The sequence below is a fragment of the Rana temporaria genome, chromosome 2 (genome assembly GCF_905171775.1).
Source record: "Rana temporaria chromosome 2, aRanTem1.1, whole genome shotgun sequence".
Classification (NCBI taxonomy): Eukaryota; Metazoa; Chordata; class Amphibia; order Anura; family Ranidae; genus Rana; species Rana temporaria.
Window position 1 is genome coordinate 458197930 of NC_053490.1, and position 24513 is coordinate 458222442.

A 24513-nucleotide genomic window follows, 5' to 3' on the forward strand; every position below is an offset into this window, starting at 1 on the left:
ACCACATGATCGCTCCGTCCAATGACGGAGCGATCACTTGTAAACAAACCGGCGTCATGTGATGACGCCGGTTCCTCCCTCCCCTCTCTGTACCGAACGATACAGTGTGAGAGGAGAGGGGAGAGAGCGGATGCAGCACGAGTGCTGTGGCCTGGATCTGTGACAAATGCAGTCACAGATCCAGCCAGCCATCCATCCTTGCTCCGCCATCCCTGCCCCATACTGTGCAATACTCTGCAATACCCCCACAATACACTGCAATACCCCCACAATACACTGCAATACCCCCACAATACCCCACACTACTCTGCAATACCCCACACTACTCTGCAATACCCCACACTACTCTGCAATACCCCACACTACTCTGCAATACCCCACACTACTCTGCAATACTCTGCAACGTCGCCTATGGGGATTTTTAAGTAGCGAAGTTTGGCGCCATTCCACGAGCGTGTGCAATTTTGAAGGGTGACATGTTGGGTATCTATTTACTCGGCGTAACTTCATCTTTCACATTTATGCAAAAGAATGAAGAAAAAATACTAAATTTGCTAAATTTTATAACAGAAACAAAGAAAAATTCATTTTTTTTACTGAATTTTCAGTCTTTTTTTTCTCTTATCGCGCAAAAAATAAAAAACCCAACGGTGATTAAATACCACCAAAAGAAAGCTCTATTTGTGTGAAAAAAAGGACGAAAATTTAATTTGGGTACAGTGTTGTATGACTGAGTAATTTGTCATTCAAATTGTGAGAGCACCGAAAGCTGAAAATTGGTCTGGTTATTAAGTGGGTTTATGTGCCCAGTGATCAAGTGGTTAAAGCGGAGTTCTGCCATTATTATTTTTTTTTTTTAAGCCAGCAGCTACAGTTACTGCAGCTGCTGACTTTTAAAATAAGGACACTTACCTGTCCAGAGTTTAGATGGAGAACATGTACTCTTTTACTCCGTCGGAATTCCGATGTTTGGCCGGGCAAAAGCCCAATCGTGTGTACGGGGCATAACAGCTGAAATCTGATTTACAGATATGAGGCTGTAGGCACTCGCACACCAGGATAGGCACTACTGTGTTTCAGTAGAAATTCAATAGAAAAGGTAAATTTTTGAGGGTAGTGCAGGTGTCTAAATTGTTATGTACGGGAGCGAAGACAAGATAATGATTTAATTGCATCTTCTGCTTCCATTGCTGTATATGTCCTTGGCTTACACAGTGAACTCCTGGAGCGGATTCTTATGTGAGATGCACATAACAGCTTATTGTTTATGAGCGGTAATTAATGCAGCTATTTGCTCAGAGCACACCGAAGATATAAAGCATCTTACAAGCAGATTTGCATCTGTCAAGCTGGCCAAACAGCGTGTTTTCTCGCAGGATCACACAAGTACACAATGCCTCTTCCTGCATTAAACCAGCTCACACATAGGGAAATGCGGCTAGCTGATGCGCTTGTTTTTCAAGATCCGTTTCGGATATATCTACATTCTCCAGTAGGCAGCTGTGAAATGCAAACTTTTGTCGTCTTTTAAATATGTAAAATGAATACGGATATCTTCTGTCCAACAAACTGAGCGATTACCTCCAGAGCCAAAGAGGGACCGTAATTGTCATGTTGGCACAAATGTCTGTGTGGGAACCCAAGTGCACTTATAACATTTTTGTTCTGGTAAAAAAAAGCTTATGGTAATTTTGACCAAATAAAAAAGGGCTTATTTTTTTAGCTAGTAAAATCAAGTGGTCCCCTCCGCCTCCCCAACTAATTCATTCAGTTTCTTCCATAGTACATTGTCAAGTTTGTCACAGAGCGGAATCTATAGAGAAATGTTTAGGTGAAAAAAATCTTATGGTTTTAGTTTTTTTTATAATTTTATTTAATGATGTAGGCATACACTGGCAGATAGGGCTTCATGATTATCGTTAGATTAAAGTGACACTAGACTTTGGTTTAAAAAGAAAATATTCTATTCTAATCCAAGTATGTATTCTTTGAAAAGTGACCCCCAACTAGCGTGCGCTGCTTATTCCAAACAAGTCGAAGTGAGGAGTTCAGGAGCTCAAGGAGGGCATTAAAGGGGGTCAGAAAAACCCCATTAAAGAACAATTTAATGAAAAATAGATTACAGGAGCATCAAGGTAAAAAGCCTTTCATGCTTTCCCCCCTCCACCCCCAATTTTTTTTATTTTATTGAGCTTGATCAAGCGCTGTGCCCAAGAGCCTCTCTCTCTCTCTCTCTCTCTCTCTCTCTCTCTCTCTCTCTCTCTCTCTCTCTCTCTCTCTCTCTCTCTCTCTCTCTCTCGGATCGAGCCTGCAGGTGTGTCACCATAGGAAGCGGCTTTCTATGGTTTCACACTGAGAAGAGACGAAGGCACCGGCAGGGGATCCCAAAAGAGGAGGATCAGGGCTGCTCTGTGCAAGACCATTGCGCAGGGCAGGTATGTATAAACCTGTTTGCATAGGCTGTTTTTTTTTTTTTTTTTTAATCGTCACTTTAAAGTGGTTGTAAGCCCAGGTTCACACTGGGCTGCGGGAGTGAAATTGTGCGAGTTCAGCTGAACTCGCACGATTTCACTCCCGCTGGCAGTCCTGATTTCGGCCGCGATTTAAAAGACATCTGTGCAGGTTTCTGCACAGATGTCAATGTAAATCGCGGCCCGAAATCGCAAAAAGTAGTACAGGAACTACTTTTTGAAATCGGTGGAGCGCCGCCGATTTGAGATGCGATTTGACATGTGAAATCGCATCTCAAATCGTACCCAGTGTGAACCTGGGCTAAAGGCTGTAGGTGTTTTGCCTTCATGAAGTTTATGCATGAAGGTAAAAAAAACCTGTGTGTTGCCCTGCCTAATACTCACCTAAGCCCCCTCCTTAATCCAGCGATATACATGAGAGCCTCGGCTGTCCTGGGACTCCCTTTCATCATTGATTGAGATGGCAACGAGTGCGATTGGCTCCCATTACTGTCAATACCAGCCAGTGAGTCTGAGGAGAGAGAGTGGGGGGGGGGGGGCTCAGTTCTGTGTGGCTTGCTATTGGGGGGCACTGGTCAAGGGGGAGGAGCCAGGACAGCTTGCGGGAAACTCGAGAAATTGTGGATTAGGGCTGCTCTGTGCAAAACATGTTTATTATACCTTTTTAATACCACTTTAAGTCTTTTAACCACTTGTTTACTGGGCACATTTACACCCCTCCTGCCCAGGTGAAATTTCAGCTTCCGCCACTGCATCGCGTTAACTGACAATTGCGCAGTCGTGCGACATGACTCCCAAACAAAATTGACGTCCGTCTTTTTTTTTTTTTTTTCTCACAAGTAAAGCTTTCTTTTGGTAGTATTTGATCACCTCTATGGTTTTTTATTTTTTGCGCTATAAACAAAAAAAAAGCGTACATTTTGAAAACAAAATCAATATTTTTTACTTGTTGCTATAACCACTTAAGCCCCGGACCAATATGCAGCCTAAAGACCCAAGGTGTTTTTACAGTTCGGGACTGCGTCGCTTTAACAGCCAATTGCGCGGTCGTGCGACGTGGCTCTCAAACAAAATTGGCGTCCTTTTTTCCCCACAAATAGAGCTTTCTTTTGGTGGTATTTGATCACATCTGCGGTTTTTAGTTTTTGCGCTATAAACAAAAATAGAGCGACAATTTTGAAAAAAAAGCAATATTTTTTACTTTTTGCTGTAATAAATATCCCCCAAAAACATATATAAAAACATTTTTTTTCCTCAGTTTAGGCCGATACGTATTCTTCTACCTATTTTTAGTAAAAAAAATCGCAATAAGCGTTTATCGATTGGTTTGCGCAAAATTTATAGTGTTTACAAAATAGGGGATAGTTTTATTGCATTTTTATTTTTTATTTTTTTTTTACTACTAATGGCGGCGATCAGCAATTTTTTTCGTGACTGCGACATTATGGCGGACACTTCGGACAATTTTGACACATTTTTGGGACCATTGTCATTTTCACAGCAAAAAATGCATTTAAATTGCATTCTTTATTGTGAAAATGACAGTTGCAGTTTGGGAGTTAACCACAGGTGGCGCTGTAGGAGTTAGGGTGCACCTAGTATGTGTTTACAACTGTTTGGGGGTGTGGCTGTAGGAATGACGTCATCGATCGTGTCTTCCCTATAAAGGGAATGACGCGATCGATGCGCCGCCATAGTGAAGGACGGGGAAGCCGTGTTTACACACGGCTCTCCTCGTTCTTCAGCTCCGGGGAGCGATCGCGACGGAGCGGCTATAAACAAATAGCCGCGCCGTGGTCCCGGATCGCTCCCCGAGCGGACCCGACCTCCGCATGTAGCGGGGGGGGGGGGTCCCGATCGGACCCCCCACCCACTAATAGGCGAGGACGTACCTATACGCCCATGTGCCTGTACGTGCCATATTGTGGACGTATATGTACATGCGGTGGTCGGGAACTGGATAATAAATAGCCCAATTTAAAAAAAAAATACTTTTTTTTCTTAGTCTGGTAAAAAAAAAATCGCAATAAGCGAATGGTTTGCGCGAAAGTTATAGCGCCTACAAAATAGGTGACAGAATTATTATTTTTCATTTATTTTATTTTTTTACTAGTAATGGCGGCGATCTGCGATTTTTTTTTTTTTTTTTTTTTTTTTTTTTTTTTTTATCGACACTTTTGACTAATTTTTGGCACCATTCACATTTATACCGCGATCAGTGCTATAAATATGCACTGATTACTGTATAAATGTGACTGGCATTGAAGGGGTTAACACTAGGGGTGAGGAAGGGGTTAAATGTGTGCCCTGCATAGTGTTTCTAACTGTGGGGGGAAGGGGACTGACTGGGGAAGGTGACCGATCTGTGTCCCTATGTACAAGAGACACAGATTTGTCTCCTCTCCCTGACAGGACGTGGATCTGTGTGTTTACACGCACAGATCCACATCCTTGTCTCTGTAACCGCCGATCGCGGGTGCCTGGCGGACACTGCCAGGCACACGCATCGGCATCTCAGTGATACGCGGGCACGTGGCTGGAGCCCGTATATAGACGGCCTCCCGGAAATTTAGATCCACACTGTGGCCGTATAAAGTCATACGGCCATCAGGAAGAGGTTAAGTAGTGGATTTATATGAACAATTTTTTGGGAAAAGATATTTAGTTTTTTTTTTTTTTTTTGACCAAGTATACCTAAACATTACAACCTGCAGAATACATTAAAGGGGTTGTAAAGGTACAATGTGTTTTTTTCCCCCCCTAAATAGCTTCCTTTACCTTAGTGCAGTCCTCCTTCACTTGCCTTATCCTTCCATTTTGCTTTTAAATGTCCTTATTTCTTCTGAGAAATCCTCACTTCCTGTTCTTCTGTCTGTAACTCCACACAGTAATGCGAGGCTTTCTCCCTGGTGTCGAGTGTCATGCTCGCCCCCTCCTTTGGAATACAGGAGAGTCAAGACGCTCTCTACGTTGCAGATAGAGAAAAGAGCTGTATGTTAGTGGGCGTCCTGACTCTCCTGTAGTGCAAGAGAGGGGGCGAGCACGACACTCCACACCAGGGAGAAAGCCTTGCATTACTGTGTGTAGTTAGACAGAAGAACAGGAAGTGAGGATTTCTCAGAAGAAATAAGGACATTTAAAGGCAAAATGGAAGGATGAGGTAAGTGAAGGAGGACTGCACTAAGGTAAAGGAAGCTATTTAGGGGAAAAAAATTGTACCTTTACAACCCCCTTTAACCTTGCTTTACGAAATGACTGTTCAGCCTTTGCCTAAATTGATGCCTGCACATATGACTAAAGTTTTTAATAAGTATTTTTGGCGAGTGACTAAAGCAACTAGTTAAGCAATGTGAATGCAACATTCTACTGTTCATTCTTTAATATTGGAAGCACAGTGGTGTAGTGGGTATCGCTCTTGCCTAGCAGTAAAAATGGTTGGAATCCCTACCACGACACTACCTGCCTGGAGTTTACATGTTCTCCCTGTGCCTGAGTGGGTTTCCTCCGGGTACCCCAGTTTCCTCCCACACTCCAAAGACATGCTGGTAGGATAATTGGCTTCTGCCTAAGTATATGAGTGTGAGTTGGGGACCTTTAGATTGTAAGCTCCTTGAGGGTAGGGAATGATGTGAATGTACAATGTATATGTAAATCGCTGCGTAAATTGACGGCGCTATACAAGTACCTAAAAAATAATATCTCATCCCATCTCCTCACATTGCAGATAAGGAAACGTCACTTTCTAGTTCAGTCGAGCATCACTAGTGCCGTGGAAGAACACTAGTGATACAAGAAGACTTTGTTGCATTTTAGTTTCTTTCTCTTTTTTTTGTTCTTCATTTGATGCAAAGTGACAATAGTTGCTTTTAATGTATAGAGCCCAGCCAGGTTGGTGGGGCTTAGCCCAGAATTCAAAGCAGCCTTAGTAACAAGTATAACTAGTAAACATGGCTTGGGTTTCTTTAAATGATTTTGTGCTTGGTCTGGTTTCAGTGCCATAAATGAAGACCACTATGAGGAACAATTTGTGTTCAGTGTTTAAAGGTGACTTCTATAGCCGTGTATGCCAACCCAAATATGTATGCTTTTAATATATGCCAGGCCAGTGTTCAAGGTTTAGCAAAATTGCAAATTGAATGAATAGGATTTGTTTGCAGTCAAGCTGCCTTCCTTGTCTATAGGTGATTGGTACCTTGCCCTTTACCTACCTATCTACCTTCCTTCCTTCCTTCCTTCCTTCCTTCCATCTCTTCTTTTGCTGGAGACTGATGCTTCTGCTCTTTGCTTCTGGGTCTCCCTAGCCTCTCTGCCGCCTCCTGTCCAGGCCTCCAAGTTCCTGACATTGTCTTATTTGCGTTACAGAATTCACAGTTGGAAGAAAATGAAACGGAAGTTTTCTGCTGCCAGTGTGAAGATACAGAACTCTTTAATGGTACCAATGTACGTATAATGTAGTATGTAGACAACGTTCTGTGCTGTGCCGGAGGAGTCCTGGAAAAGTCTCCTAATTTATCGCAATGCACAGCCATCACAAATAGTGTTTTGTAGCATATGGAAAATGGTGTCCTACTCTTTTATTCATATTGGTTATTGGGTATCTTGGTTTGGAAGAGATTATGGTGACCAGCATTTTGGCATCATTGGCCACCTAGTATATTCTCAGATAAAAATGTATGGAAAATACTTTCCAGTGAAGAAAAGGAAGTTCATGTGGATCAGAGCCCCTAACTCTCGTGATCCTTTGGGAAGATCTATTTCCACTGGTCAAAGACAACAGCGAAGTCTGGTTTAGGCCTTAACCACCTAAAGTGATTTGTAAACGATCACCTTGTAAAACAACCCATTCAGTTTAAAATGGAAATGAAAGGCAAAACATTTTTGTATAGATATGAAATAACATAAATACCGTTTTTTCCTTTTTTATAAGTGATCACATTACCTCGGTTCTCGGTTGCATGAGAGCTGGGGGGAGGAGAAGCAGCAGCAGCGCACTGAGAGCTTTCCAGTGAATGGGAGGGGGGTATCAGGACAAATCTGGTCATTTGAGGAGATTACACAGAGTTCCCTGAACCGACCACACTGTGCTCTCATGCTTGGTGTGGTCAGTTTTTTTAATATGAAAACAAGGGGATTAGCAGGAGCCTCAGGGATTTCATGAGTATTCGGCCAGGCATCTGGGGGAGTACAAGTACTCCTGCAAATACTCGGAATTAGGGTTGTCTCGATACCGATACTAGTATCGGTATCGGGACCAATTCCGAGTATTTGCGGGCGTACTTGTACTCCTGCAAATACCCCCGATACCGAAATAGAATACTCCCCCCCCTGTCGCCGTCACACCGCATCCCCGCTACCGCCGACTGGTTAATACGCGCGGGGAACATTACAGCTTTGAATAGCTGTAATGATTCGCGCCGCGTAAAGACACTCCCCATTGCTCGGGTGAACTGTCCAATCCCGAGCGAGGGGGAGTGTCTATACGCAGCGCGGCTCAAATCATTACAGCTATTTAAAGCTGTAATGTTCCCCGCGCGTATTAACCAGTCGGCGGCAGGTAAGGGGGACATGGCTGGATATGGGGGGGGGAGACATGGCTGGATATGGGGGGGGGAGACATGGCTGGATATGGGGGGGGGAAGACATGGCTGGATATGGGGGGGGGAGACATGGCTGGAGATGGGGGGGGGAGACATGGCTGGATATGGGGGGGGAGACATGGCTAGATATGGGGGGGGAGACATGGCTAGATATGGGGGGGAGACATGGCTGGATATGGGGGGGGAGACATGGCTGGATATGGGGGGGGAGACATGGCTGGATAGGGGGGGGGGGACATGGCTGGATATGGGGGGGGAGACATGGCTGGATATGGGGGGGGAGACATGGCTGGATATGGGGGGGGAGACATGGCTGGATATGGGGGGGGAGACATGGCTGGATATGGGGGGGGGAGACATGGCTGGATATGGGGGGGGGGAGACATGGCTGGATAGGGGGGGGAGACATGGCTGGGTGGGGGGGGGGGGAGACATGGCTGGATGGGGGGGGACATGGCTGGATGGGGGGGGGGACATGGCTGGATGGGGGGGGGGACATGGCTGGATGGGGGGGGAGACATGGCTGGATGGGGGGGGGGGAGACATGGCTGGATAGGGGGGGGGGAGACATGGCTGGATAGGGGGGGGGAGACATGGCTGGATAGGGGGAGAGAGACATGGCTGGATGGGGGAGAGAGACATGGCTGGATGGGGGAGAGACATGGCTGGATGGGGGAGAGAGACATGGCTGGATGGGGGGGGACATGGCTGGATGGGGGGGGGGACATGGCTGGATGGGGGGGGAGACATGGCTGGATGGGGGAGAGAGACATGGCTGGATAGGGGGGGGAGACATGGCTGGATGGGGGAGAGAGACATGGCTGGATGGGGGAGAGAGACATGGCTGGATGGGGGGGGACATGGCTGGATGGGGGGGGACATGGCTGGATGGGGGGGGGACATGGCTGGATGGGGGGGGAGACATGGCTGGATAGGGGGGGGGGAGACATGGCTGGATAGGGGGGGGGAGACATGGCTGGATGGGGGGGGGAGACATGGCTGGATGGGGGGGGGGGAGACATGGCTGGATGGGGGGGGGGGAGACATGGCTGGATGGGGGGGGGAGACATGGCTGGGTGGGGGGGGGGGGAGACATGGCTGGATGGGGGGGGGGAGACATGGCTGGATGGGGGGGGGAGACATGGCTGGGTGGGGGGGGGGGGGAGACATGGCTGGATGGGGGGGGGGGGAGACATGGCTGGATGGGGGGGGGGAGACATGGCTGGATGGGGGGGGGGGAGACATGGCTGGATGGGGGGGGGGGGAGACATGGCTGGATGGGGGGGGGGGAGACATGGCTGGATGGGGGGGGGGAGACATGGCTGGATGGGGGGGGGGAGACATGGCTGGATGGGGGGGGGGGGAGACATGGCTGGATATGGGGGGAGGGACATGGCTGGATATGGGGGGAGGGACATGGCTGGATTATGGGGGGAGACATGGCTGGATATGGGGGGAGGGACATGGCTGGATTATGGGGGGAGACATGGCTGGATAATGGGGAAACATGGCTGCATATGGGGGGGGACATGGCTGCATCTGGGGGGGGACATGGCTGCATTTGGGGACACATTTAAAAAAAAGTATCGGTATTCGGTATCGGCGAGTACTTGAAAAAAGGTATCGGTACTTGTACTCAGTCCTAAAAAAGTGGTATCGGGACAACCCTACTCGGAATCGGTCCCGATACCGATACTAGTATTGGTATCGGGACAACCCTACTTTAAACCTCTAGAAGGTTCATGACGGGGGATTTTTTGCTATTCAGCACTGCCCTGCTTTAACGGGCAATTTCTCAGCCATGATGCAACACTACGCAAATTAACTTGTATTTTTATTTTTTTAACACAAATAGAACTTGTATTTTTAGTTTTTGCAATTGAAATGAAAAAAGGGCTGAAAAGTTTGAAAGAAAATATTTTTTTTTTTATATTCATTGTTAAATAAAAATTTCCACAAAAAAAAAATTCTTAAATTTAGGCCTAAATGTATTCTGCTACATGTTTTTGGTGAAATAAAATCCCAATAAGTGCATATTAATTGGTTTGTTCGAAAGTTATAGCGTCTATAAACTATGCAATACATACTGGAATCTACGCAGCTATAGACTCTATACTGCAATGGCGGTGATCAGCAACGTATAGTGTGACTGATATGGTGGTGGGTAATCTGGCGCTAAGACACTATCTGGGAGGGTTACTAACTAACACTGACATCTCTAGTGTTTAATACACTGATTAGTGATAATGCTGTACTCTGACACTGGCTGGGAAGGGGTTAACATCAAGGGGCAATTGGGGATTAACTGTGTGCCCAACAATGTGTAATGTGTGCTGCTTTTTACTCAACTGTCCGGCTACTTTTTCTCCCTGCTTTTATAGGGAGAAAAAACAACCAGACTGCTATTCACAGTACACAGAGTTCTGTGTTTTTGTAAACACAGAACTCTGTGATTGGCCACGGCTGATCAGCTGACTTCAGCCAAAATCCTTGGCTAAAAACAGCTGCCAAACTTATGCTGTCTCCAATCATGTGTGAGATTAGCTGACTTGAGCCAAACTATGGGCCAGATTTACCAAAGAGATACGACGCCGTATCTCCTGATACGCCGTCGTATCTGTTTCTATCTATGCGACTGATTCATAGAATCAAGTTACGCATAGATATCCATAAGATCCGACAGGTGTAATTGTTTTACACTGTCGGATCTTAGGATGCAGTACAGCGGCCGCCGTTGGGGGGAGTTTGCGTCGTAAACCAGCGTTGGGTATGCAAATTAGGAGTTACGGCGATTCCCGACGGATTTTCGTGTTCGCTACGTCGCTGCTAGTCTAGTTTTCCGTCGCAAAGTTAGTCGTCGTTTGACCTGCCTTAACTTTACTCAGCAATCGTATTGCTGTTTAAAGTATGGCCGTTGTTCCCGCGCCGAAATTTAAAATTTAACGTCGTTTGCGTAACACGTCCGGTAATACGGAAGTACGCTACGCGCGTCGCCGTTAGAAAAAATGACGTCACGGCGTGCAAAGCACGACGGGAATTGCGAAACTGAGCATGCGCAGTAGGTCCGGCGCGGGAGCGCGCCTAATTTAAATGGCACACGCCCATTTGAATTGGCCCGCCTTGCGCCGGAGGCCGCCAGGGTAGTTTTCATCGCAAGTGCTTTGTGAATCAGGCACTTGCGATGAAAACTTGCGGCGGTGTAACGTATCTAGGATACGTTACGCCGCCGCGATTCTACATGAATCTGGCCCTATGCGACTATTAGCTGACTTGAGCCCCAAATCCATAAGCAAGCCGACGACATACAGGTATGTTGTATGGCCTGCCTGCCCGCAGTAAATCTACTGTGGGCGGCAGGAAGATGAATTTAAGCAGTATTGAACCCAAAAGCAAACATATATTATATTACAGCTTACCAATTCTTACATGTGATGACTGAATTTTTTTTTTTTTCTTTTTTAGGCTTTTTTCAATTTTCACCTGGTAAGCAATTTTGAAGTTGGTTACAGGTTTAATAATGCTTGAAAATACTTTAAATAGAGTTCTAAATAAAATAAACCACCTAAAGGTGCCTTCTGAAGAACACTGTGAACCTCTAATGTACCAGTTTGGGGTACAATGATCCTAAAAGTACCCCATAGCCTAAAACTATTTTAATAATGCATTCACATTGGTACTTTAGGTAACCATTCGGCATTGCATAGGTTATGAACGTTAACCACAGAATATTCACTGATAAGTAGCATTTGGGTTTAAAGCATCACATCTAATTGACTTAAATGGTTGCAGCAGTTTCCACTGCTGTCTTGGCAGCAGAGTCTGTGACGTGTGACCCCCTGTATGTGCAATTTAATAGAAGCCGTGTGTACGTGAGCACAGATGAAGTTAAACTGTAAAAAAAATAACAATTTTAACCCTTCTTAAAAATGTTCCCTCCCCCTACCTATCCTGCCTAACCTGTATAAAGATGTGTACCTACCAATTTTCGGTCTGCTCTGGGCTGGTCACATTATCCTGCAACTTTGTGTAAAGCCCTGTACACACGAGCAGAATGTTGAGACACATTGTCCGGTTAAAGAAAAACGTCTGACGTTCGGCCCGTGTGTATGTTGCTCTGTTGGACCAGCAGCTGATCGGAATGTTCTGGTGGGGGCAGCACCCCCCTGTTAGAACACAAGAGCTAAGCATGGGAGATCGCTGTACTAACTTTGCATAGTGAGTACAGCGGCTCCGACCGGAGCTGTCCGTTTTTTAGTTTAACCCACTGGATTAAGCGAAAAAATAATGGTAGTGTGTACCAGGCCTAAGGCTCCATTCACATCTAGGCGTCCTGGATCGGGGGTGAAATCTGTGCCAATCACGGGATACGCTCACGATCCCCGTCACTTCAAATGGCACCCTGATCGCTGTCGCTCAAAAGAAGTCCCGGAACTCCTTTTACTCAACAGACGTCCCACTATTCTGTTTGCGTGATTTTTATTGCGATTCGTCGGGCGACAAAATCGTGCTGCAATCGAGATGCCATTGGAAGTGACGGATCGCAAGCATGTCCTGCGATTTGTGGCGACTTGGGATTACAGGCAGAATTGCGGCGATTCGCCCACAATCCAGGACGCCTAAATGTAAACGCAGCCTAATGGTGCGCTTGATAATGGCTGTAAATTTTGGGAGTCGGGAAGCTGCCTATAGGCTCCCATGACCCAGCCATTGTCCGTGCTTGGGTTTGCACAGAACGGCCCCGATCCTCCTCCTGTAGTCTCTTGCTGGCAAAACTTCTGCCCTTTTTACTATTTTAAGTGACAGCCACTGCATTTCCAGCTAGATGAACAGGTATTTCCTGTACTTGATGAAAAATGTTTTTCGAGTATCATCCCCCAATGCATCTACCATCACACAAGATGCTATGACACACAGGGGGACACTAGAAGTAGGTTACAATTGGATGTACATTGTAGATGGATTTGTTAAAGCCGTTGTAAACCGCATAAACTTTTTTTTTTTTCCCCCAAACCTGCAATGCAAAAGGCATAATAGGCTAGTATGCACCGCATACTAGCCTATTATGAAATACTTACCTCGGAACGAGGTGTGTACCACTTACCTGGTCCACGCCGAGCGGGATGTCCTCTTGCTCCGGCGTGTCTTCCGGGTATCGCCGCTCCAGCGCTGTGATTGGCTGGAGCGGCGATGACGTCACTCCCGCGCGTGCGCGCGGGAGATTTAAAATCGGCAGGGTCCGGCGGATGCCGGTCCTTCAGCCGTGGATTCCCTCCTGCGCATGCGCCGCCCGCATTGCGGGGGGAATATCTCCTAAACCGTGCAGGTTTAGGAGATATTCTCCTTACCTACAGGTAAGCCTTGTTATAGGCTTACCTGTAGGTAAAAGTCCAAATAGTGGGTTTACAACCACTTTAAGTTGCATGGAAATAAGTGACTTTACCTGCTCTGCTGTACTTGTTGTTACATGATATTGTTCTGGCCTGTGCAGGCCGGTCTCTTCGTTATAAATAAAGAAAAAAAAATGTTTTTCACCTGAAAAGAGAAAAAAAAAGTAATGCCTCGCACACACGATCAGTCACACGATGGGAAAACTGTGAGGAGAGCTTTTGGCCGGGAATCCCGGCCCTGTGTATACTTCTCGCAGTTTTTCTGACGGCAAAACTGACCAAAAACCGCCAGACAAAAAAAAGAACCAGTTCGTTCTTTTTTTTTTTTTTTTTTTGCCGGGAAACCGGCGGACTTTTCCTGGCGGTTTTTGGCAGTTTTCCTATGGGAAAATCTGCGATGGAGCATACACACGGCCGGGATTCCTGACCAAAGCTTCATCGCAGCTTTCCTGTCGGGAAACCCAGCCGTGTGTAGGGGGAAATGCTGACCAAACAGGTTCTCGGCTTTCCTCTCTGGATTTCCCGACGGGAGCTTTTCCTGTTAGAAATCCTGCACGTGTGTACGGGGCATGAGAGTTTTTATTGGATTGTGACTGTGTGAGGTGCCCTTCATTTCAGATGACCCAGTGGTGGATTTATCTCTTGCCAAGTTCCTCTAGTTATTTTTCTAGGTCTTGCCAAGTTTCTCTAGTCTCTTGGAGAGGCCCAGGCTTGACCATCAAGGCATTTTTCACATCTTTTCTCCAACAATGGGATGTAGATTACAGTAGCAGTATTGAAGAGATGGGACAGTTTTACCCTCAGGCTTATTCCTCGCCTGTTTTCATGTATAGTTTGCTGATTGCAGTGGTTTTATTTAATTGAACCTGACAGAACATGAAAAATGGGTGTAAGAGTAAACTGGTTTCTTCTCTATGGAGATGTTTAAATATTTAATTGGCAGTTCATCTGTGTTAAAGTAGAACTATAGACAAAACTTTTAATTTTAGATGGAGCAAAGGGAGGTTTACTTTGTCAGGAGCCACCTATAGCCTAGCAGCCAAAAATGCTACACAACAGGGACCGGACCGCCTGTGTCCTAACAACTAAGGACTCTTGGTGGCAGGGGTGGCCTGCGTTTCAGAAACTGATTCTATGTAGCAGTGGCCACCTACATCATATAGATACCAAGTAATGTATACATGTACTGTACACATAGAACAAATGTAACTTGTGTACAGACAAGATTTTATGTGGGATCTCCCAAGGACTCTAGGTGGCTGGGGGAGCCTGTGTCTAGCAAGCAAGGATGCTAGGCAGTCGGAGCCACCTACGTCCTAGTAACCATGGTCTCTAGACAGCAAAGACTGCCTGTGTCCTACCAATGAAGGACTCTTGCTGGCAGGGGTGACCTGCGTCCCAGTGACCAAGAATACTAGGCGGCAGGGGCCACGTGCATCCTAGCAACTAAGAATGCTATGCATCAGGGGCCACCTGCATCCTAGCAACTAAGGATGCTATGCATCAGGGGCCACCTGCCTCCTAGCAACTAAGGATGCTATGCATCAGGGGCCACCTGCCTCCTAGCAACTAAGGATGCTATGCATCAGGGGCCACGTGCATCCTAGCAACTAAGGATGCTATGCATCAGGGGCCACCTGCATCCTTTAAGGCAAGGATGCATGTTAAGGTAAAACAAATGTAACTTGTGTACAGACAAGATTTCCTGTGTAGAATCTTGCTGCTAGCATAATCCTACATGAAATCATTTGTCTTTTTAAATAAGCCCTTATGTGTTTTCTTGATATGGAAATAAGAAAAATAGGCTGTTCACTTCGCAAGAATTTTACATTAGCTCGGTGACTGTGAGGAAAATTCACTTTACAAAGCATGCCCAATCGCATGCGGTTATAAAAAAAAAAAAAAACTTGTATTTTTTTTTTTGCTTGCACCTGATTGGATGATGAAAGTCAGCATTGCTTCACCTCCTTGTCCTAAACTAATGGAAAATTTGTCTTTAGTAATTCAACGCCACTGATTACTGTTTTAAATTAGCATGCGTGAAGTGAAATCACAAATACTGTGTTCTAGATCTGTTTTGAGATCATTGCATCTGCATTACAGCCACGCAACTAATTTTCATAATGCAAATATGGATTTCTTTTAAAATATGCAATTTTTTTTACAAATGCCAACACTTTTGGGTGCTCCATGTACCCCAGTGGTGCTAATCATGTGATGATTCTTTTATATCTGAATTAGGATAATGTTACTTCTGATGGCAAGCAAGGTGGCATAGACTTTTACAAATACTATTGGCAGAGATACAGTATTACCAATTTTTATCTTTGTTATATACAGTATTTTGAAATAGATGGAGATGCAGCAAAAAGGGGCTCAGCATGAAGAATAGGTTTCATCGCCCATCTGAATGAGCCCTCCCTTTTTCACCTCTAGCAATATTTCACAACTGGGTTCCCTTCCAGCAAAATGCTATACTTGCAATATTTTTTTTTTTTTTTTTTTTTCAATGACCCTGGGTCCAAGCCTTTAAAAATAAATGTATTTGATTATAATATCAAGAACATCCCTATTATTGAAGGTCATTTAGTTTAGCACAGAATCATATGAGAAGTTCTATTCCTATTTTAAAGCACTTTTAAAATTTCGAGGGGTTTTAGGGTCTGATGCACATATTATCGTTAATTGGATGGACTGTGTGATCTAAACACACATGCAATGATTCCTGGATAGCGTAAGTATTTTGCCAACTTGTTGCTTGGATCTGCCAAGGAACTTCATTGTCTTGGGGACATAGACGTTCTAATTGGCAGTATCCTCCTGCATCAGTACGTGAATCTAAACCCCTCTTTTCAGCTGTTAATAGTGCTTAGTAGGCATGCATGTATGCTGGCTTATGCATCCAGGGGAGCTCATATGGAACTGTGGGCATTTACTGGAGCATGGACATTTGTGTGCGTTGAAATCCTGCCGTGCTGTCTCTGAAAGCTCTCTGACAACAATTGCTCTGGTCGTGGAGTCACAAAATACTCCTGGGCATAAAGGGGTTAAGAATCGTTTATTGTACTTTTTTATATGTAAGGAAAACATTTCAGATGAAGATTTTAAAAATCAAGTTGCCTTGCTTATATCTAGTTACATGGTAACCGCGTACATTGCACTCAGAGCTCCTCCAGTCCTGGTGAAATGAACGTTCTGTTTTGTCTCCATATTAAGGCCATGTCAGGTGTGTACATTCAGTATCGTTCCAGACCACTTGCTGTACTCTATTGGGAAAATAGGGTCGACAAGGCAGGTGATTTAGGGGCTGCTGGATTAGAAAGTCCTAACTAGATTAACAAGTTCAGGGAAAGGGTTTAGGGATTAAATAAGCTGCTGATTAAAAATTGTGGTACAGAAGGCGATTCTGTTGCTGGGTAATCCGAAATCTCACCAATGGTTTCTCTTTTTTCTTTGCAAAGCTCTTTTATTATCTGTTTAAAATGAGGCATTTTTGATATTGTCTACATTACTGCAGAAACATCTGTTATATATTATTCATGTACTGAATATACAGGTGATACTCACTCAAAAATTGTGTATATTGTGCAAAAGTTCATTTATTTCACTAATGCAACTTAAAAGGTGAAACTAATATATGAGATGGACTCATTACATGCAAAGCAAGATAGTTCAAGCCGTGATTTGTCATAATTGTGATGATTATGGCTTACTGCTCATGAAAACCCCAAATCCACAATCTGAGAATATTTGAATATTACATTCAATCAATAAAACAAGGATTGTACATAGAACAATATCGAACCTCTGAGTATAAGCATAAGCAAAGTATAAGCATGCATATGTACTCAATACTTGGTTTGGTACTTTTGCAGCAATTACTGCCTCAATGCAGCGTGACATGGAAGCGATCAGCCGGTGGCACTGCTGAGGTGTTATGGAAGACCAGGATGCTTCAATAGCGGCCTTCAGCTCTAATGCATTGTTCGGTCTCATGTCTCTCATCTTTCTCTTGGCAATGCCCCATAGATTCTCTATGGGGTTCAAGTCAGGTGCGTTTCTGGCCAATCAAGCACAGTAATCCCACGGTCATTGAACCAGGTTTTGGTGCTTTTGGCAGTCTGGACAGGTGCCAAGTCCTGCTGGAAAATGAAGTCGGCATTTCCATAGAGCTCGTCTGCGGAAGGAAGCTTGAAGTGCTCCAAAATCTCCTGGTAGACGGCTGCGGTGACCCCGGACTTAATGAAGCACATTGGACCAACACCAGCAGATGACACGGCTCCCCAAATCAACACAGACCGTGGAAACTTCACACTGGACTTCATGCATCTTGCAGTGTGTGCCTCTCCATTCTTCCTCCATACTCTGGGTCCTTGGTTTCCAAATGGGATGCAAAATTTGCTCTCATCAGAAAAGGACTTTGGACCACTGAGCAACAGACCCGGTGTGTTTTTCTTTAGCCCAGGTAAGACGCTTCTAATGTTTGATCAGGAGTGGCTTGACAAGAGGAATACGAGATTTGAAGCCCATGTCCAGTGTCCGTCTGTGTGTGGTGGCTCTTGATGCACTGACTCCAGCCTCAGTCTATTCCTTGTGAAAGTCCAACACTTTTGAATGGCCTTTTCCTGACAATCCTCAACAGGCTGCGGTCATCCCTGCTGCTTGTGCACCTTTTTCTTTCACACTTTTCCCTTCCACATAACTTTCTATTAATGTGCTTTGATACAGCACTTTGGGAACATCCAACTTCTTTTGCAATTTACATTTTGAGGCTTTCCTTCCTTATGGAGGGTGTCAATGATGGTTTTCTGCACAACTATCAGGTCAGCAGTGTTTCCCATGATTGTGCTTCCTACTGAACCAGACTGAGAGACCATTTAAAGGCTCAAGAACCCTTTTGCAGGTGTTATGGCTTAATTAGCTGATTAGAGTGGGACACTTTGAGCCTAGAATATTGCACCTTTTCACAATATTCTAATTTTCTGAGATTGTGAATTTGGGGTTTTCATGAGCTGTAAGCCTTAATCTTTCCAATTATGACAAATCACAGCTTGAACTATCTTGCTTTGCATGTAATGAGTCTTTCTCGTATATTAGTTTCACCTTTTTAAAGGGGTTGTAAAGGTAAAAATGTTTTTTCCTAAATAGCTTCCTTTACCTTAGTGCAGTCCTCCTTCACTTGCCTCATCCTTCGATTTTTGCTTTTAAATGTCCTTATTTACTCCACACAGTAATGCAAGGCTTTCTCCCTGGTGTGGAGTATTGTGCGCGTCCCCAACAGGAGAGTCAGGATTGCAGGTAGAGAAAGGAGCTGTGTGTTGGTGGGCGTCCTGACTCTCCTGTAGTCCAAGGGAGGGGGCGAGCATGACACTCCACACCGGGGAGAAAGCCTTGCATTACTGTGTGGAGTTACAGACAGAAGAACAGGAAGTGAGCATTTCTCAGAAGAAATAAGGACATTTAGTTTTTTTTTTACCTTTACAACCCCTTTTTAAGTTGCATTAGTGAAATAAATAAACTTTTGCACGATATTCAAATCTTTTGAGTATCACCTGTATGCTTACTCGGTTCAGCCCCTATCCTGATTGTGATAGTACTCGCCCATCTGATGTTGGATGATTGAAGGTAAAAATTTACTGAATATGTTCTTCTGTCTTCTTCCTTGACATCCTTTTTCTTCGTTCATCATTCCTCTTCTCTCTCCTATCAGCAGGTCTACTGTTGACTACATAAAAAATAAATAAAAATGCCCTGGTACATTTACAACACTACAACAGCCACCCCCCGACCCCCCAAAGAAACAAAGAAAATTGAAAAATGTTGTACATTTTTGGTGCTGCTCCTTTTTAATCCAGTAGCTAAGACACTGGTCCACATGTGCCATCATGGTAAATAATGGAAAATTAACAATAGTTCATTGCATCTTTATCTTCCGATGCCTTATATCTGTGCCCCTCCCGTTTTGACTGACAGCATAGCTCTGTTTGAGCAAAGACAAACCTAGGCGCTAAAGAGTAGCAGTCTCACTGTCAGTCCCACAGATGCAAAAGGGAAATAATCAATGTACTCCTCCACTCAGACCATTGAACATCCAGTGGTAAACAACTTTTGCTACCCTCCTCAGCCTGGGGATATTATTCAAAACTAACAAAATGCACCGAGCGGGAACACCAGCCTTGTGCATTATCAAAAAAACACTTTATTTGAATATAAAAATAATCAAATATTCACTTTTTACAAACATAAACTGTCCTATGTCATGTGTATGTGTTGTCCAAACCTAAGGAGCATTGCTTGCGTGTTTCCAGGGAAGTACCCTTTTACCTCAGATCTGAGAAAGAGAGGGTACTGGCCTAGAAACACTTGGTAGTTGTAAACTCTCATGTATAGCTTTTGAAGAGAACAGCCTCAGATAGTAGTACACAGATTAAACAAATTCTCGTACATAGGTTTTACTTTATCTGCAGTCTTCTCTTCCCTACATGCCTTCAAAAGAGCAGAAAGGGGTTACAATCTTTCATCTGTCGGGAGCACACAGGAGGGGGCTGAGAGGCTGTAGTTAGTGTGTGTGTGAGTGAGTGCTGATTGGAGGAAAGAAACACACACCCTTTCACACAGCAGAAGAACTGTGTTGGGAATAGACATACTGAGTTCCCTCCCAACACAAATTGTTTCATGTGTGGAAAACTTCTCAGACGCTGAGAACAGAGGAGCGAAGCAACAGAGAGAAATTACACTTGGAGCTTTGGAGAGAGATAAGTAAACACTACAGATATGTGATTTGCTCAGATTCCATGACTGAGGATTACAACAACTTTAGACCACACCTCTTACGTTTTGGACAACACTTGCACATGACATGGGGCAGTTTACTTTGGAATAAGTGACGTGCTTGTCGATATTTACTGTTTTATCATACTACATAGTTGTGTACTTCGCATATTGAGAGCAATGTATACAGCTAGTGCATCCCTTACTGCTATTTTGTCTGCCATTTTTAACTAGCTCATCACTGTGGAAAATTAGCAAATGGTAAGTGTTGAAGAGACTCACAGAAAATGTAACATGATTTTCCCTTTCCATCTGACTTAAAATAATTGATAATTCAAACACTGCACATGTTATCATTGCCCAAACACCATGAATATCCCATCTGCATGTTATGTCTGGACAGCTGAAGGCTATAAGGCATATAGCCAACTAGTTCACATGGTACCCGAATAATAATACAGCTTTGTGGTCACTGTGCATGGCGTCATTAAACCTAAACACAAAAATTAAATTTTTTTATCATACGACACAGGACATGGGGTATCTTCATATCCTTTACAATAAGGTTATGCTGCCACCTTCAGGTGATTGCGCACTGGCAGGCTTTCATGGCGGTTTGTAAGGGGGAGATTGCGGATAAGTGGTCCACAACATATCGGCTCAAGGTTGCAAGCTGGTATTCCACTGCCTTCCCCCTCCATGGTTTATACTTTCAAATGTTGCTTTGTAACCCCAAAAAAAAGTATTGTTGTTTTTTTAAGCTCTCAATTATCTATCACAAACCGTGATCATTCTGGTTCCAGAGGCTGAAGGTTTTGCAGTTTCTACCTGAACTTCTTTACGATTCCGAAACTGAATGGCGATGTTCACGCTATCTTGGATCTGAAGAGATTCAACAGGTTTTCCCAAGTACAGACGTTCCGAATGGAATCGGTGTGGTCAGTGGTGGCCTTTCTCTAGCAAGGTGATTTCCTGGCATCAGTAGATGGTTATCTGCACATTCTGATCTTCCCACTTCAGCAAAGGTTTCTGAGGTTTGTGGTTGAAGACTGCAATTTTCAATTTGTGGCCCTGCTGTTCGGCTTGTCCAATGCTCCCAGAGTATTTACCAAGGTACTAGTTTTGGTCCTGGGTCTCCTGCATACTCTGGGTGTTCCTGTTATAGAATACTTGAATGACTTGCTCCCAAGGACCAATGTTTCTTGAATGGTGCAGAATCTGAGGAGGTTTGGATGGTTTTTGAAATGACTAAAGTTGGCCTTGGCCCAACCCAGAGCTTGGATTTTTTTTTTTAGGTCTGATGTTTTATATGGTCCAAGTAAATGTCTTGCTCTGAGGGCCCATGTGATTTTGCTCAAGACTCAAAATTCCCTCCTTTGTGCCCCCCCGAAGGGTCATTTGGCTTCCAAATCTACCATTTCTTAGTAAATCCAGCTTATTTCTAAGGTTTTAATGTACACGGGATGTTTTAAAAACTCTTCTGAACGATTTAACTTGACAGAGAGAGACGTTTAAAAACATCAGTTTGCTGCTTTTACATGGTGGGTTGGTATTTTAGAAGGGTTTTTTTTTTTTTTTTGCATATAGTCAAAAATGTATCTCCATTAACCACTTCGTTACCGGGCCTATTTTGGCACTGTTCTCCTTTATGTAAAAATCACAATTTTTTTGCTAGAAAATTAATCAGAACCCCCAAACATTATATATTTTTTTTTTTAGCAGACACCCTAGGGAATAAAATGGCGGTCATTGCAACTTTTTTTTCTCGCACGGTATTTGCGCAATAATTTTTCAAACGCCTTTTTTTTAGGGAAAAAAACAGTTTCATGAATTAAAAAATAACAAAACAGTAAAGTTAGCCCAATTTTTTTGTATAATGTGAAAGACGATGTTACGCCGAGTAAATAGATACCTAACATGTCACGCTTTAAAATTGCGCACACTCATGGAATGGCGCCAAACTTCGGTACTTAAAAATCTCCATAGGCGACGCTTTAATTTTTTTTAAAGGTTACTATTTTTGAGTTACAGAGTAGCTCTAGTGATAGAATTGTTGCACACGCTCTAACGCACGCGATGATACCTCACATGTGGGGTTTGAACGGTGTTTACATATGTGGGCGGGACTTGCATGCGCGTTCGCTTCTGCACGCGAGCGACCGGGACAGGGGCGTTTTACTTTTTTTTTTTTTTTTTTTACTTCATTTTTTTATTTTTACACTTCTTTTTTTGACTTTTTTTTTTTTTGATCACTTTTATTCCTATTACAAGGAATGTACACATCCCTTGTAATAGGAATCACTGTGACAGGTCCTCTTTATGGAGAGATGTGGGGTCAATAAGACCCCACATCTCTCCTACAGGCTTACAAGCATGAAATCGGTGAAAAACATTTCACCGATTACATGCCGACAGCCGCGATTGCGGCTTTGTTTACTTCCGGGTACCGGGCGTGACGTCATAACGTCGCGCCCGGCCCTCCGACGGTCATAGAGATGACTGTGACCTTCTGGTCACCAGTCATCTCTATGGTTCAGCAACGCGCGCCGGCCGATTCGCTCTCCGGCCCCCGATGGCACGGGAGAGCCCGGAGAAGCACCGGATGGCAGCGGGAGGGGGGGGACGTCCCCTCCCGCTGCCTAGAAGAACGATCGAGCGGCGGAACCGCCGCTTTGATCGTTCTTCTGGTGCACAGAATCGCCGGCTGAAGACAGAGATATCTGAATGATAGCTGCAGGCATCATTCAGATATCACCACTCAAAGTCCAGGACGTCCCAGGACGTCCTACGGATCTGAAGTGGTTAAAAACGCCTGCAAACAAAACATGGCTAAATGCGAGTTACTGCATTTACAAGCTGTTACAGGCATTTGACGTTTCAAATGCCTCTGAACATCCGTCCTGAAAGCATTTTTTTGCCAACTTCAAGTGGAGCTAAACCCTCTTATCATTTACAGCCAAGGAAGCTGCCATCTTAGCCTCGGTTTAAATCGCAGTGGACTTGGTGCACATGTGATTAGTCATGGCTTGACAGTTTGAGAGCTGAGGGATCTGTGACCGTATCCATCATTTAGTTTTATGTGAAGCTAACCAAGCATGGCTAGATTTCTCTTGTTTAAGGCTAGGGTCACACATGCTGTGGCTCACAGCATGGGGGTCTGGTGTGTTCCTGTTCAGATTCAGGTGTGAATTGGGTCTGAATTGCTGCCTGAATTCGGACCAGAAGACGCACAAAATACTTTTTCGATGCAAACGGCGGCTGCTCTTGAGCGGTGTGAACCAGCTCCATTGAAAGCTGGTCACACTCTCCTGTCATGCGAATTGGATGAGGGGAAACCCTCATTCAAGTCGTGTGTGTGTGTGTGTGTGTGTGTGTGTGTGTGTACAGTTGTGTTCAAAATTATTCAACCCCCCAATGCTGTTAAAGGGTTTTAGGGAATTTAGTGTACATTTGCAATTGTATTCAGAATGAAATCCTACAAGGACTTCTTAAAGAACCATATGCAACTAAAATGACATCAATTGGTTTTGTAATACAGTAGTAAATGTTTTTATTTTGTGAATTCTTCATTTACACAATTATTCAACCCCTTAAAGACTACCACTCTGAAGAACAGAGGTTCATTGAAGTGTTTTCAATCGGGTATTGAAAACACCTGTGGATGTCAGGGAGCAGCAATAAAGCCTAATAAGCACCAATTAGGCAGCTTTAAAATGACTGTGATACTCAGCTCCTTCTAGACATTTACTGGTGTGGTTACAAACATGGTGAAGTCAAGAGAATGGTCCGGGAAGACAAGAGAAGAGGTGATTACTCTTCACAGGAAGGGCAATGGCTATAAGAAGATTGCAAAGATGTTAAACATACCAAGAGACACCATAGGAAGCATCATTCGCAAATTCAAGGCAAAGGGCACTGTTGAAACGCTACCTGGTCGTGGCAGAAAGAAGATGCTGACTTTGACTGCTGTGTGCTACCTGAAGCGTAGAGTGACTGCTGAGGAACTGACAAAAGATTTGTCAGATGTGGGTACTGAAGTTTCTGCTCAGACAATACGGCGCACACTGCGTAATGAAGGCCTCCATGCCAGAACTCCCAGGCGCACCCCCTTGCTGTCTCCAAAGAATAAGAAGAGTCGACTGCAGTATGCCAAAAGTCATGTGGACAAACCACAGAAGTTTTGGGATTGTGTTCTGTGGACTGATGAAACAAAATTAGAAGTGTTTGGGCCCATGGATCAACGCTATGTTTGGAGGAGGAAGAACAAGGCCTATGATGAAAAGAACA

At 44.4% G+C, this 24513-nt stretch overlaps 1 protein-coding gene across 1 annotated transcript in view; it reads left to right on the top strand.

The window, feature by feature from the left end:
• The window catches only part of SSH2 (slingshot protein phosphatase 2), a 356650-nt gene that overhangs the window by 77656 nt on the left and 254481 nt on the right, over window positions 1-24513 (top strand). The window contains 1 exon segment of the mRNA XM_040339439.1: window positions 6834-6911. Within this exon segment, the coding sequence (XP_040195373.1) occupies window positions 6834-6911 (78 nt within the window).